Source organism: Triturus cristatus, chromosome 9 (assembly GCF_964204655.1).
Source record: "Triturus cristatus chromosome 9, aTriCri1.1, whole genome shotgun sequence".
Lineage (NCBI taxonomy): Eukaryota > Metazoa > Chordata > Amphibia > Caudata > Salamandridae > Triturus > Triturus cristatus.
In genome coordinates, this window is record NC_140592.1 from 231,506,363 (window position 1) to 231,521,561 (window position 15,199).

Sequence of the window (15,199 nt, forward strand, 5' to 3'; positions counted from 1 at the left end):
CAGTACCCCCTTATGCCCTGAAGCTCTCTTCCCGCCCAACCTTCCCTCCTACCCCTGCCTCATCTCCATGCAAGCAGGCCCCCTGCAAGACCTCCCTGACCCACAAACACCCCATGGCCTTAATAATGCAGTTTCCTCTCAACCAGGCCTCTCATGTGGCCTCTTCCCTCTACTGGACCTCACACCACAACCCATAACCAACTGTCACCACACTGCCTGGGTTGCAGGCCTTGAAGAGATCTCACTTAACCTGCTCCACCTCAGGTATGAACTCCAGAAACTGACATAGATCACCAAACAGCTTCTGCCCAGACATAGACCCAATAGTGCCTTGATGAATCGGACCAACTCCCAAACAGGCATGTATCTCTCCCATGACCTACACTCCTATCATCTTCACTCAAAAACTATATCCTTCCACAATGCCTCCTCTCATCCCAGGAGACTGAATGCTGATCTAGCTGACAGTGACATCCGCGACCTCCTCCTCTCTTACTCGCACTCAATAGATACTAACAAGCCCTACCGGGTCAAATCCAAACCATTCAGGCTAACCCCTACAGAGAATGCAGCCACAATCACAGAACAGTAAATAGCATCAACCTCAAGTGAATTAACATCTCTCGGGCTGCCACTGTCCCTACCACTAGCCAACTGAAATGCGTACTTCTAAACTGCAGATCAGCTAGTTCACCTGATATCGTTATCCTCACAGTAACCTGGCTAATCAGCTCATCTCCTCCTATTTTAGACTTACTAGTACTCCCTAGCCACGGCATAACTAAACTAGATAGAACTAGGAAACCAGGTGGTGGAATAGCCTGCATCCACCGAACACAATCTCTGTGTATACCAGTCAGAAACTGTCACTCTGTCTACCTTTGAAAATATTTGCATCACCATCGCTAGCAACAACAGTCTCATTTTCAAACTACACACATTCTACCACCCCCCCCCCGGAGACAATCTGCCGTTCCTTGAACAAATCATGAAAGTCATCACATCCAACGATGATCCTCAAGTGTATTTAATCCAATTCTGCGACAGTCCCACACACAAGGGTAAGATATTGGACCTCATCATTTCTAAAATGAACAACATCAAATTGGAATCCATTATCCCCTGCGGCTGGTCAAACCACTATATTGAATGTCCTGGATTCTATTGCCCCTTCAACAAAAAAACATTTCCACTAGTCTCCAAACCTTGGTTCAATGACAATCTAAACTCCGAAAAACACAATCTAAGATTAGCAGAGAGAGCCTGGAGATCCATAGCATCCACTGAACATCTAAAACGCCTAAGATCAGTAAGGAACACATACAACAGGAAAATCAAAAATGCAAAGGCAAACTTCTTTAAACTCAGCTTAACAAAGCCAGAAATCGACCCAAAAAACCTTTTGAAATTGTCAAGCAACAATCGCTTATCTCTCCAAACCCACTGGATCCATCACTCCTCCAAACTGTGAGGAATTTGCCTCCTTCTTGGGAAAAACTAAAACCATCGAAAATGACCTACATTCAATGCGGAAACTACTTTCAGCTGCCCTGCACTTGTTACCACTCACCTACCACGACACGGATCAGTTTGGTCCCCCATGGGGATGTCCCCAAAAACAATGCCTCCTGGCACACTTTCATTCCCCTCAATGAAAGTGATATCTATAACGTTCTTCTAGCTGTTAACCCATCTAATCACTTAATAGACCTGCTACTGCTAGCAAACTTTAAGGAGATAAAAGTTGCTACTCTCCCCTTACGGTCTAAGATTGTTAATGCCTCACTACGGCAAGGCACTATACCTGACTGACTAAAAGTAGGGCAGGTAACCCCCATTCTAAAAAAAACTAATGCAGACTGTTCAGATCTTAACAACTTCTGCCCCATCACCAATATCCCCACTCTGGCGAAATGTCTAGAAAAATGCGTGCAGATTCAAAATCTGCAACCACATAGAGAACATCAAACTCCTGGACCAACACCAATCCGGATTTCATCAAGGTCACTGCACGGAATCGGCACTCACTGACTTCTTGAATGACATATTAAAAATGCTAGACCAAATGAATCATGTCTTCTGATACAGCTTGACTTTCCTCTGCTTTCTACACTGTTAAACACGACAATTTACTGACCCTACATGAACAGAGGATGGGCCTATCAGGACATGTGCTGCAATGGTTTACTTCATTCCTCCACAACAGAACCCAAAGAGTCAGGGTGAATCAATCCCTTTCTCAGCCTTCTATGGTCACTCTGGGGGTACCACAGTGTTCCGCCCTTTCATCCATTCTTTTCAATTTATTTCTGGAACCTCTTGCAGAGGCCTTGAATTTTGTCAACATTCTTTATCACATGTCTGCAGATGACACTCAAGTGTATCTGAAAATCTCCTCCCCAGAAGATATTATTTCCTTCAACTCTCCTTTGCAGAACACTCAAAACTGGCTCACTGGCATCCACCTCAAGCTCAAAACTACCAAAATGGAATTTCTCCTCATTACTCCTCCTTACCACACACAAGATCAACCTTTGGATGAAACATCTAACAGCCCTCAACTGTTCTCCTCACATTATTGACACCGCTAGATCCTGGGGAATTGCATTTGACAAATTACTGAATATGCAGAATCATATCAGTAATGCCACCAAAGAAGTAAATTACCAGATGAGTATTCTAAGGAAACTTAAGCCCTTCCTCCCACAGGACGACCTTAAGCTGGCAGTCTAAGTTATTGTGTTGCCCAGGTTGGACTGCGGAAGTTCCACTCTATGCGGTCTTCCTAGAAATAAACTGGCCCAGCTAAGGGCCTCCCTTAACGCTGCTGCCAGACTCTGGAAAAAAAGAAATGATCACATATCGACGTCCCTAAAAGCACTAAACAAGCTCCCTTATGACGCAAGAATACAACTAAAGATTGCTTGCATGACTCATAAAGCCTTACATTTCAAGACCCCCAAATATTTGGCACAAAAGCTAGAATTAGTGGGGGGATGTAGATCGTCAGAAAGTGCGAACTCCCTACTACTGAAACCACAGATTTTCCACAAAAAGAAAACATGCTACAGAGCCTTCTCGGGTATCACCCCGAAGATATGGAACTCTCTGCCGTCAGATGTCCGCCTAATCTTGTCTACCTCCTCCTTCAAAAAAAGAAGTGGAAACTCTTCTGATGAACAAGTTTCTGCCCTAAGATAATCACCTTATGCTCTATTGATAACACCTTATGTTTTGTTGACTGTATCTCTGCCTGCTATTACTGTATGGTGTATGACTACTACATTGATGATCTTCTATAGATGTCAAACTTACTATTCTCTGTTCATATATGTGATGAGTTTATGCTTTCACAATTATATCCTGCCTTCCTCTCATGTAAAGTGCTCTGATGCCCTCTAGGATCATGTTCACACTATACAAAAGTTTATAAATTAAATAAATTAAATAAAAATAAAAAATACAATTTAAGAGTGCCACCACTTAGCAGAGAGGGCCCAAAAAGAACATTATGAAGGTATAGCTTGACCAGATTTGTGAGCAGCACTAGATCGAAGGATGCTGATCATTTAATAACATGACAGCACACTCCAGCTTCTGACAGAGGACTGCTCCCCTTCTGCCCTCCGCCCCACTCATGTCCTTCTCTACGTTTTCTGCAGAAATGACTCCTGCAGTGAGGAAATGAAGCCTCACTGACTCCTGCAAGACTGATTTCAGAGTGGTAAAATAAGACACTCTCTGGTTACACGTGGGGGACTCTACCTTCTTGTCCTTCCTGAGCTCTATTAATGAGATGTTTCAAATGGAACTCCGTTATGATTTTTGAAACAGTAAAAACAAAAAGAGTCCATCTGTAAGGAGAGGCGCAACATCACCTTGAGGGTGCTCTGATTTTGCAACTTGAAACTTTCTGCAACAGTGGATCCTTTGATCTTCCTTTTAATAAAGCACCAAATAACATAAAAGAACGTGTAACGGTCTGATGTCCAGGCTAGAATGATGAATTTTTATCCTGCACCACTTTTAAATTAGGCTTCATTGAAAGTTTAGTGATTGATTCACAAAGCCATCAGCACCTGTAATGTTAAATTGTAAGCTCCAATGTCTTGATGTACAAGAGCAAATTTGCTTTAGGTGTCTTTGCACTCATAAGGGACTTACTCATCCACAATAATGGCCCATATTAGTGTAATATTACACGCGAGTCATTTTCTCCCAAGGGTGTGGCATGGTTGTCCAATGAGAGAGATGCAATGGAAAGTTTGGTAACACCCTCAAGCCAATGAGTCAGTAAATATTTTCAATCTTTTCTAAGACCCATCCCCACCCTGAAAACACTTAGAGATGTACTCCTGTTAATGAGGAGAGTAAGGGCCTGTTTAAACCTTGGCAGACGGGTCACTCCGTCACAACAGTGACGGATATCCCATCCACCGAAATATAAATCCCGTAGGATATAATGGGATTTATATTTCAGTGGAGGGGATATCGTCACCGTTTTGACAGAGTAACCAATCCAACTACATTGAGAATCAAAAGAGGGAAAATTACAATCAGGTCACCCTCCACTCAAAAGCAACACTCTACTGAATAGACCTGACTGTTAGGGAAACCCTACAACTTATTCAAATCCTGGGAGCAGGATACTCATCTCTCCACCCAACCGCTGGCTTTTATCAATTGCCACTTGTTTCCAGACCTAAATGTCCCAAAAAGCTTATTTAATGTGTTTATCAGTCCACCCCATATTGTAACCCCACTCAAAGGTGTGTACAAAAAGTGTGTGAAAGGTGAGAAAGTACCTCCATAAGCATCACCAAGGGAGCTGCTGGTAGGTACTCACCAGTTTGCCCACGTTTCTCATCAACGGTAACTTTCTTACCCATGAAAAGAAGGAAACAGTATCCAATGAAAAATGAAATCGGAGATGAAAGACATAGAATTTGCAAAAAAGAGTGCTTGTGTCAAAATAGACCTGTGATATGTTGTTGAGAGGGCAGAGCAGGCCTCGAGGGATGTGAAGAACCACCACATCTGTTGCTGAGCCTTTCAGAGTCCGTGGGAGCCCAGGATCAGCAAACCAGTCAGCTTAGTTGCGGTGCCTGCAGATGCAGGGAAGTAGCTCCTTCATGTTAAGGGAGATTCCTTCAGGTGTCTTGGATGCCCACAGGCCTCGGAAGGTTCCTGTATGAAGCACAGGCATGGACGTTGCAGCAGACGAGCAGGGCGAGGAGACCAGGAGGAGCAGGAGTCTTCTTAGTTGCAGCCTTGAAGCCCAGACCAAAGTCCAGACTGCCCATACGGGCGAAGATGTGGTGTCTTGAAATTAAAACTGTCCCACAACGAATCTAAGGACCCACCCACAGGTAAGCCCTTATGTACCCTAAGAAAAGGGTTGGGACGATTCAGGGTTCCCACCCAGAGGAGGGGTTGGACAATGGGGAGAGTACTCCCATGTCCTTTGTCCAGTTTTACACAGAGCGGAAGCCAACGGCTTCCTGAGCTGGTTTGAACTGGACTATGCAAGGAGGACACCAAATGTGCCCTTCAAGCAGACTGAGTGGTGCTGGCAAGCGCTCCCACCCAGCCCCAATACACTAAACCTTGTGTGGGAGGTGGTCACACCTCCCTGTGACAGGATACCTATAGTTCTGCCTTCCCCTACTCAAGCTTGGCTCAGCAGCAGGAGGGCAAAATCATGTCTCTGGTCGACAGCAGCTGTGTTGTGCTGTCCGGGTCTAGAAGGCTGGTACCGGGAGCATTAAGGGCCTCCCAGAGGAGCTTTAATGTGCATGGAATCATACCTCCCCCCACCGTTTACGGTGTGGGGGTATGATTCCAACATCTTTGATACCAAACATGACAGGGTTCGTTACAACAAGTTTAGAGACGGTCATCGCATAATGACGCATGGCCACTCTATGTATCGTAATGGTTGATTCACTTACAGCCTGGGAGAATGGAATCTGAAAACTGTAGAGGTGTCATGTTAATGCAGGGGGCACCCTCACACTTAGAACCGAGCCCCCTGCCTTCAGGATTGAAAGGCCTGCTTCAGGGGTGACTTATAGGTCTTAAGTGCAGTGACCTTAGATATAGAGAAACCTATATCTTTCGTAAGTGGTGCTATCACCAGCTTACACAGGCTGCAATGGCAGGCCTATAGTTACAGTTTGAGTGGTCCTCGATGGGTGGGATAATGCATGCTTCAGCCCATGGGGGACTCCTGGTGAACCTATGCCCTGGGTACCTCAGTACAAAATACTAGGGACTGATAAGGGTACAATCCGGGATGTACCTAAGTACTTACCATACCAATTTAGGGGAGAAAGCACAGAGACTGGGGTCCTGATTAGCTGGATCCCAGTCAGACTAGGCAAAAACACCATAGCACCAGGCAAAAAGTGGGGGTAACCATAAAAGCAGATCCTACTTTCCTACAGTTTGTCTCTATTACGAAAACATTTTTCCTGTGGAAAAACCTTTCCTATTCCCATTGTCAAAATGCATTTACTCCAGTCTTTGATAGGAGTGAATCTCTGACTATCTTTAGGGTAGATGAAGCTCGTGGACAATTTAGTAAAACCTTCCAAACACACAAGCATGTACTTGTTGTCAAATGTTTGAGGGCATCTTAAACCAAGACTTCCCCACGCCTAAAAACAGATTTACTGATGCGTAACATTAGACAATAAAAACCATAAAATATTAATGTTATAAATGAGTAAATTCGTCAAAGGTGAACTTGCTCTCACATTTCAAGTCGCTTGCACATGTAAATTGAAGTTAATCCAGAAAATGGCAATGTGAATTAGACCCTATGAATTCAAATGCATAGTGCATGTGCATTCAAAGACATAATTCTATCCTCAAAATAAATCTGAAATACCATTGACCAAAAGCTATGTAAAATCAATAGGCCAAGTTTATAAAGGCTTTTTTTTCTCCTCACAGTCCTACTCAATATGAGTTGATGGACATACACAAAAATGTGACGGGTTGTCCTCACACCAGGTGTAATGCTTCATCATAGGACAATCCACGCTCTTCAAAAACCCAGTTTAATGGAATGCAGGCCTTCACCTGAAGTCAGGGAGGCACTTCTACCCAAGAGTGGACCCGTGATTAAAGTGTATTAAAAACCAATGTGGCATCCTAGAAACTATTTTAATCATTAGACATGACCCTTGGTGTTAAAACCAGTTGTGGCAGAAAAGGGAGTTAGTGCCTCATCACCACTTATACTGTTGACATGTTTCTGCCTTGTGGCTCAAGTGAGTCCATGGCATTCCTCAGGACGGGAATACTGGATCCTAATGTGGCAAACCTGCACTGGGCTGCCCCTACCCAACTACCCAAGAGTGACCTATGTCTACCACATGTATTTTTGGCCCTTATGTACCCCAATGTTGGGTCCTCGGCCCCATGGAGTAGTGCTCCGGACCACCTGTAGTCGCACTTTTGCCACGGTGCGTTCCTCCCTGTAAGCCTATATGCGTCAGCTCCTTCCTCCTGATGTTTTACCAGCCAAAGGCACAGAGGTTAGAGCAGAGGACTTAAGCGACAAGGGGCTTGCTGCGAACTCAGTGAAACATGAAAGTGTGAATTTTCTAACAAAAGCAGGCTCTTAACTAAGAGCATTTGCACTTTTTCTCTGGAAACAAAGGGCAAGTTCTAGCATGGAATGTGGAAAGGAGGAATTCCATAGTGGGATCTAAAAAATCATCCATCAAAAGAGTATAAAAAAACTTACAAAGACAGTCTTATGAGATAAAATTCTGCAACCTAAAGTCTTTTTAAGGGAGCATGTAGGGGAGGGACAGAGTAGGTGAAGCGTGCTGTGCTGTAAATGGAGGAAGGGAAGGAGACAGAATTTTACATTTCAGGTGTGTGTAAACTACTAGGCTTTCCTTGGAAATGAATGCATCGGAAAGTTTGCTTTTTATATATAATGCATGTGAGAGAAAAAGAACTGAATGTGACAAAGATGTGATGATTGAGTGTACTTTTCAAATATAAAGGTTTCCTGTGCATTGCAATTGAACCACTTTCCCGAAAGGAGGATGATTGACCAAATAGCCAACAGCATGAAGTACAGATGTATGCTACTCTGGCCTGATCCAAGATCTGACTGATGGTGTCCCACAAAAATGGCTTAAGGAGCCTAACCCAAACAAGTCAATGGTTAAAGGAGGGTTAATCCAAAGCCCACTCTATGCAAAATGTAAACAGTAAACAATGGGTCTTCAGACAACTGTGTTATCAAGCCAGAACTACAAAGGGAAGGGTTAGTGCCCTTGATCATGAAGTGCCAGTTTGGAAATCAAAGGCAGTGAAATGGGCAGACGGGAGGAGGCTAGAGTGCCTTGTCCCTTGTGAAATTACATGTTTCTGCATCTTTAGGTGGAATGGAAAGATTACATTACTATGAAATGATATGCAGGATCATCTATCAAAGCATGGACATGAGTCCTAGACAACTTACTTCTCCCAAGGGAAGGAAAATGGGGAGCATACAGTAGTTCCTAAACTTACCTGACAAGCGTGTTGCTTTTTCTTAGACATGTAGGTCTACAATTTTTCAAATATACCATCCCAATATTGTAAGGTCAGGAACATGACCATGTGTTCCCCTTTCAAACACCATTATCCTTGAATATCCAAGATAAGGAATAAAATAAGTTGACTGATAAAAAAGGAAATAAAACAGCACTGAAACGATAATAGGAAAAATGAAGGACTGAAGTGCAAAAATGATGAAAAGTATAAAATAAAATCTGCAATCAAAACAAAAAAAACAAGCACTGGCCAGTAGCTATAGCTAGCTGCTTCCCCAGTGCTTTCGGGCCTATTGGCAAAGTCCCAAAGATGAGATCTATTGTCTTTGTTAGTGCTTGTTTTTTAGCAAGGATTTTAGAGATGCTGTACAGCATTCTCAAAACTGTACAGCATGGCTAAAGAAGAATACAAAAAAGTCCTATGGTGCATGTGCGCATCTACAAAATGACAGAGGCATTTTTTATTATTTTATTTACTTTTTTTAAGTGGGTTTTGGTGGAAGCAACACAGAGGGTGAGGATCGGAAGCGGTGACACAAAGTAAGTGGGTGGGGGACTGTGAAAAGCAAGCAGACAAGAGAGAGCAACATGGAACTGAGGGAAATGTGCGGGAGAAAGCTATGCTGGGAGAGAAGCTCACATGGGTGAGCACACTACGGAGGTGGTGTGGAGAAGCACACGGGCAAGAGAGAGCAACAGAGTACAGAGGTGGAATGAAAAGCATACTGGGAGACTGCTGGAAAACACATGCACTCTAGTGGAGTGCTTAAAACAAAAGAAAAAGGTAGCTTCCTTAAAGTGAGCATTGGAAGGACACAAGTAAATTGGGAAGGCTATCTATTATGAAGCAGGCAAATGAGAGTGACAGTAAAACCAACCAAGGGTATATACAATGGAAGGCTGCAATCCCCTCTATGTTCTTGGTAATCCCATAATATGCCTTTCACAACCAGACAGCTGTGCTACCTAGTAGACTTGACCTAACCAAAATTGTTAAACTAAAACCGTACTGAGGCCAAAAGAAAAGATGGACAGCACATTCAAATATTAATATAAATCAATACCTAAAAAATAAAAATAGGGGTATAGCAGGTAGAGCCCAGGGTTGAAAGGCAGTGTCCAGTGTTTTTAAACTACCACTGGAGTGGATTGAGTTGACCTTTTAATTACTTACCCTTAACAAAAGGGCTAAGTCTAAAAATATCAAGAGTACTATCACTTATCAACGTGGTTTGGCATTCTTCTCCAGTCGGGGGGCAGTCAAAGCATATTATTAATCTATATTAGAAAATAATGTAACAAGCAGTATTTTAAAATATTATTCCACAGCTCTGCCTCCATACTACCGACCCACTCTTACATGCAGCTTCAAATCCTGTCTCTCTTTATTTCTAACCTACGCTTTCTGCCATTTTTCTGAAAACTCATCTCTTAATTAACTACTCCAACCCCTCCTATATAGGGGAATGCAATGATTAATTAATTGCCCCTAACCACTAGCTCGTAAAAAGAAAAATGAAGAGATTGGAGCTTACCATGCCCCAAAACATCATTCGTGGGAAGTAGAGCCTTGGCTGGAATTGGCTTCCTGTCACTAAAACTTGTCTCATACCCCAGACCAAGCCATTCAGATGGTGTGCGGACTTCAAACTCCTCATCATCAAACACCTAAAAAGAGTGAAATCAAAGAAAATAAGAGTTAGTAGAAATCAAACTGAATAATCGCACAATATCAGTTGTGCTTGTATGACACAACGCAGGACAAATGGCACAATCAGGAGTGTGAGCTGATGGCCAATAACCCAACAAAAGGTATCAGTTGCAGGATGTAGAACTGGACTGTCAATGAGTTGACAGGCTACCATTGAAACATGCAGAGATTGGCAGGTCACAATTCAAAAGGCAGATTTAGCCTTCCATCCTCCAAAGGTCAGTACATTGGGTGCCATTAAACTGGTCAATAGTAAAACCTGTTATAGCCTTAAGAAATGGCCAGAAGTACAGTATGAATGGATATCTAAAAAAATGGCCACTACTATGATGATGAGAATTATTATTATTAATATTATTAGTAGTAGTAGAAGTAGTAATAGTGAAGAAGACTGGTATATTGCAGGAATAATGTGAAATTAAGTATGGGTGTCACAAGGTCATACTTCTATAGAAATGTTGGCGGGTGTAGAATGCTGTCTTGTTCTATTATGTTGGAAGTTATGTGGTTCAGTCTGATCTGTACAGTAAGATTGGTAGTTTTTATGCCAAGTACTAATCACTGAGTGGGACTGTTGTTGTGAGGCGCTACATTGTGAAAACTCATCTTAATATATTTGTCTGGTTATCTCCATTTTAATAGATCGTAGGTTAGGCAGGTATTTTCACATCTAGAGAGAGAAACCATGTCCACTTGTTTCTAACATAGTTTAGTAGATGTTACACCTAAGTAATCTCTAGTTGAATGTGGCTTGGTAGAGATATGCTGTAGCCTCAACTGTAATGAACGCAAATTGGTAGAACAGTCCTGTATTCTGACAACAGGGACGTTTTGATGAAACACTTTATATTTATATATCTACAGAGGGTGGATCTAGATGCAATTAGAAGTTAATCTGAATTCATTCTGGGGTTGGTTTTAGATGAGTTGTTCTGGATTACCACTGGTAGGGAAAAATCTGTATAGGGAAATGCACTGTTGTCTTGTTGTTCCTACGTGAAAGTAATGTTGAGGCATGCAGTGTTTTTTCTCTCTCACAGGTTTCATAAAGTCACCTCCAGTCTTCTGTCCAATGGCATCAAGATTCAAATATGTCTTTACTAGTTTACTTAAGGAAACGCTGTACAACTGCCACTAGTCTTATCTCTTGAAGAGGTTAGACAAGCAATGGGGCTACCTTGTGAAGACTTAAAGAATAAAGAATCTTTTAAAATTCCATCGCATATGTCGAATAATATGTTTTCTTGTAGACCTGATTTAATGAATTAGTGTGTGCTGATCATTTTCTGGAAAAAAGCAATGGGGCACTGTATTCCTAGCGGAGGATAGGCAGCTGGGCCTTGGTGCTTTACTCTGCTGACAGGCTGGGTGTTAGGTAGATGAGTACAACTCCTCTAAGGGAAGGCCCTTTGTTTTACCTCTGCTTTACCTCCGTGTTCAATGTAGTGTCATCTTTAGAGGCAAGACAGAGTAACATTTTTCTCAGAAAATGCTGATGGGTAACAGTGGCCTATAATACATTTGGAGATGAGAATGTATTCACGGAGATGTCTTTCAGTCTTACCTCGAGGGGAAGGTAGGTGTTCAAAGGTGGTCCTGTCTTGTTTTCAATGGTTGGTGGATTAGCTGGATCTGGATGACGCGGCATTAGTTGATTGGAATCTATACCTTCTTGAGCTAAGAGCTGAGCGATATCCATACTCAAGAATAGCCTCCTCCTTCTGTATAGAGAACCAAGGAATTCATAATCATATTCAAAATGTAAAGTTTTAAATGTAGTACTAAAGATCAAGTGTTTAATAAGCTAGTGCGCAAAAGTCAAATGTTTAATTTACCAAACACCCATGATTGCACTGAAACAGTTCAACTGACACATATTTTAACAACGTTTATCAAATGGTCTCTTTTTCACAGCATATACCAGAACAGTGTGTATCACAGACAATGTACTCAAGAATGGTAAACAACTGTATTAACTGCATACATAGTCTTTGGGCCTTTGTTTGAGAAGGGCACAAACAGGACATCATACACACACAGAACACTGTGTTCTGTACCATTCTCTGAGAACTGCATCCCTATTTTGAGGGCATTATAGAGAGATATTGTCAAGGACTGAGTGACCATCCACTCTGTCTTCAGAAATATCCATTTGACAGCTGTAATGCTGGCTGAAATAGTATGGCCACATAAATAAGGGGGAGGGGTGGGTGGTCTGATGGTATTTCTACGGATATCCCTCCTTAACAACCCTGCCATTCCCCCCATTGCAACCTCAACAGAAAACGGTGGAAATGTCCCTGACCTGTTGTGATAAAACTCCCACCTCATCAATGACTACAACTGTGGATTGAGCCCAAGAAATGAACTCGTCTTTGAGGTACATTTTTTGTATTCACATTTAAACTGTTTGTCAGGCTGAAGCCTGTGTCACACGGGTGAGGAGTTAACCAAGCCAATGGGAAGTGGCATAGACACTTAGGGGAGGGGTGAAGAAGAAAAGGGCCATGTCACAGAGAGGAGTAGGATGGGGAACTCTTAGGGAAAGGAATGAGAGCATATGCCACCACAGTCATTTTTCACATGCATCAGCTCGACATGCAGGCTACAGCCACTGTCAATGACAACTAACCACTACACGGCCAAGCAACTATAGATTTTGTAGCATATCTGTAGAAGCAGTGCCTTCTCCACACCGGCCGATTGATAGATAGGCTATCAAATGTTAAATGAATACCTTTTTCTTTAACAAAGTGCAGCAGGCCTACACTCTATGAAGTAAAATAAATTATTGGCAATACTGGATGCGGCAGGAAAGACTACTGACTTCTCACTTTGCAACAGGATAGTCTGTGTTATCAACAGTGTACAGGACAATCATCTAGGTCACTTCCTATCACACCCTGTCTCCTGTGTGTAGCAAACAATTATATTTCTGATCTGTTGCACAAAAATCCAACGTTCACATCCTTCAAAGATTCACATAATTTTGGACTATTGTTCACACTCCAAGACAATGTGTGAAAAGTACACCATGGTACTTGTTGCAGTGTAATGACTTCAGTTTAACAATGATATGAATCTATAAGACATAGTGTTCAGCCATGTATTCGCTCAACAGGGCAGACAGGACATACACGTATTTTGGATGATATCCCACATCCAACAAACTCTCAATAACTTCCTAACTCTGAAAACATTAAGAAAGGAAGGAGAATTAATTCAGCAGGCCAATGAGTTCCCATCTGAGTGTCAAGGATACAGAAAAGGGTATATGAAAAGGCACCAAGAATTAAAAAAATTCCCCAAATATGGGCATCACAATCAGCAAGCAAGGGGAGAATATAGTCTATCATTTGAAGGCAGGCCACTCTCTGGAGCAAAGCCACCTTGATAGCAAATGGCACTTTCTGGGAATTGATATGGGTTTACTTTTCAGAGGGCGCTGCTTTCTCAATTAATATACCAAGAAAGTGAGACAGTTAATTGATGTAAGATTGGAAAGGTAAGTTGGGTCCAGCCAGGCTTTCTTAAAGATTATAAAAAGTGGAGCTTAACCAGATTTCAAGGCTGGGAAAAAAACCTTAAGGACTAAGGGGAATTCAATTGTGTCATATGTTTTTGAGGCCTTGGATCGTTTCGATGATTCTGACCGGTATGGAAACAACATGTGAATTAATGAAATATGCAGCGCTGACATGTAGTATGTATCTGAATACATTTTTGGGGGCGTCACTTAGCATGTCAGTACCAGTGATGCTTTGGCCAGTAAATTATTCAAAAGGTGAATCGTTCCCTGATCACTGAAGTGTCAGATTCAGTCAAAAAATAATGCGGATCAACTGGAAAAAATCGTTATTGAGAAAATGACCAATCTAAATTGCAGCAATCCATTGATAAAGACTGATATATATTTTTACGTATCTAAACAAGGCAGACCAAGGAAGCTGACCAGTTACAAACACCTAAAAAATATTTACTTGGCTTAAATGAATAACTGGACATTCAGTACATGATTGGTTTTATTACATAGAAGAAAATCAAGGTACAAAGATGATTAATGACCATAGAAACTGACAAATATATTTTTCAATTGCACGTAAAATTATGAATAGCCTTATTCATTTCCTACCAGTTTTAGGGCTTTTTGTATCTTTGTTAGTCTTTTCTGTTCATAGGATTCAAAATGTACTCTGCATTGCCATTGAATGGTTGCCCTTGTAGAAGTAGTTTTGGATTTTGCCAGTGGACCCCAGATATTTTACTTAGTGGTACTTCTGTGATCGGTGAGAAAACTCATCTTACATTTACTGATTGGCCCACAACTCACATGAACTAAGGATTCCACTGGTGTCCCAGTTGCAAATAGCACTGCAACTGTCAATTCTTCACTAGAAGAGGCAAGTCAGACATTTAGAGATAGAATTCATATGAAGACATAGATTAGGCACAATAGCAAGCACCCTGCTATAGCCAAATTAATGTCCACTTCACAGTTTAAACATGCAACAGATGCACTTAAAATATAAGAAACATTCATGAAGTAAAACAGTAAATCAAGCACTTCACTGACTATCTTCTGGACCGATCAGATCACAAGTTAAAGAGACATTTAGCAAGGCTTTGGCTTTCCTACACATTGAATGTGGAATTAAAACCAAACAGGTATAAGTATCGATCCAGGCTCAAGCCTTCTCCAGCCTAACTACATCTATTCCTGACACTCAGTGGTTACCTGTCAATCTCTACTTTTCGAGGGCTCTGCCCTGGAACCACCTCATAGGGAAGCTGAACTTTAGGATTATAGGCTTGACCAGGGAAATCTGACTTCTGCTTCACTTCTGTGGTTGGTCCAAAAACCTGTTTATCCAGATATGGCTGCAAGTCTTGTGGAGCCTGGAAAGTTGTGACTGCAAAATAAGCACCA

At 42.0% G+C, this 15,199-nt stretch overlaps 1 protein-coding gene across 1 annotated transcript in view; it reads right to left on the reverse strand.

The window, feature by feature from the left end:
- DNAH1 (dynein axonemal heavy chain 1) overlaps positions 1-15,199 on the reverse strand; it is a 1,256,292-nt gene that overhangs the window by 1,138,755 nt on the left and 102,338 nt on the right. The window contains exons 4-6 of the mRNA XM_085624793.1: positions 15,008-15,182; positions 11,837-11,993; positions 10,097-10,229 (exon numbers count right to left, since the gene is read on the reverse strand). Of these exons, the coding sequence (XP_085480919.1) occupies positions 10,097-10,229; positions 11,837-11,993; positions 15,008-15,182 (465 nt within the window). The remainder of the gene's footprint in view (positions 1-10,096; positions 10,230-11,836; positions 11,994-15,007; positions 15,183-15,199) is intronic.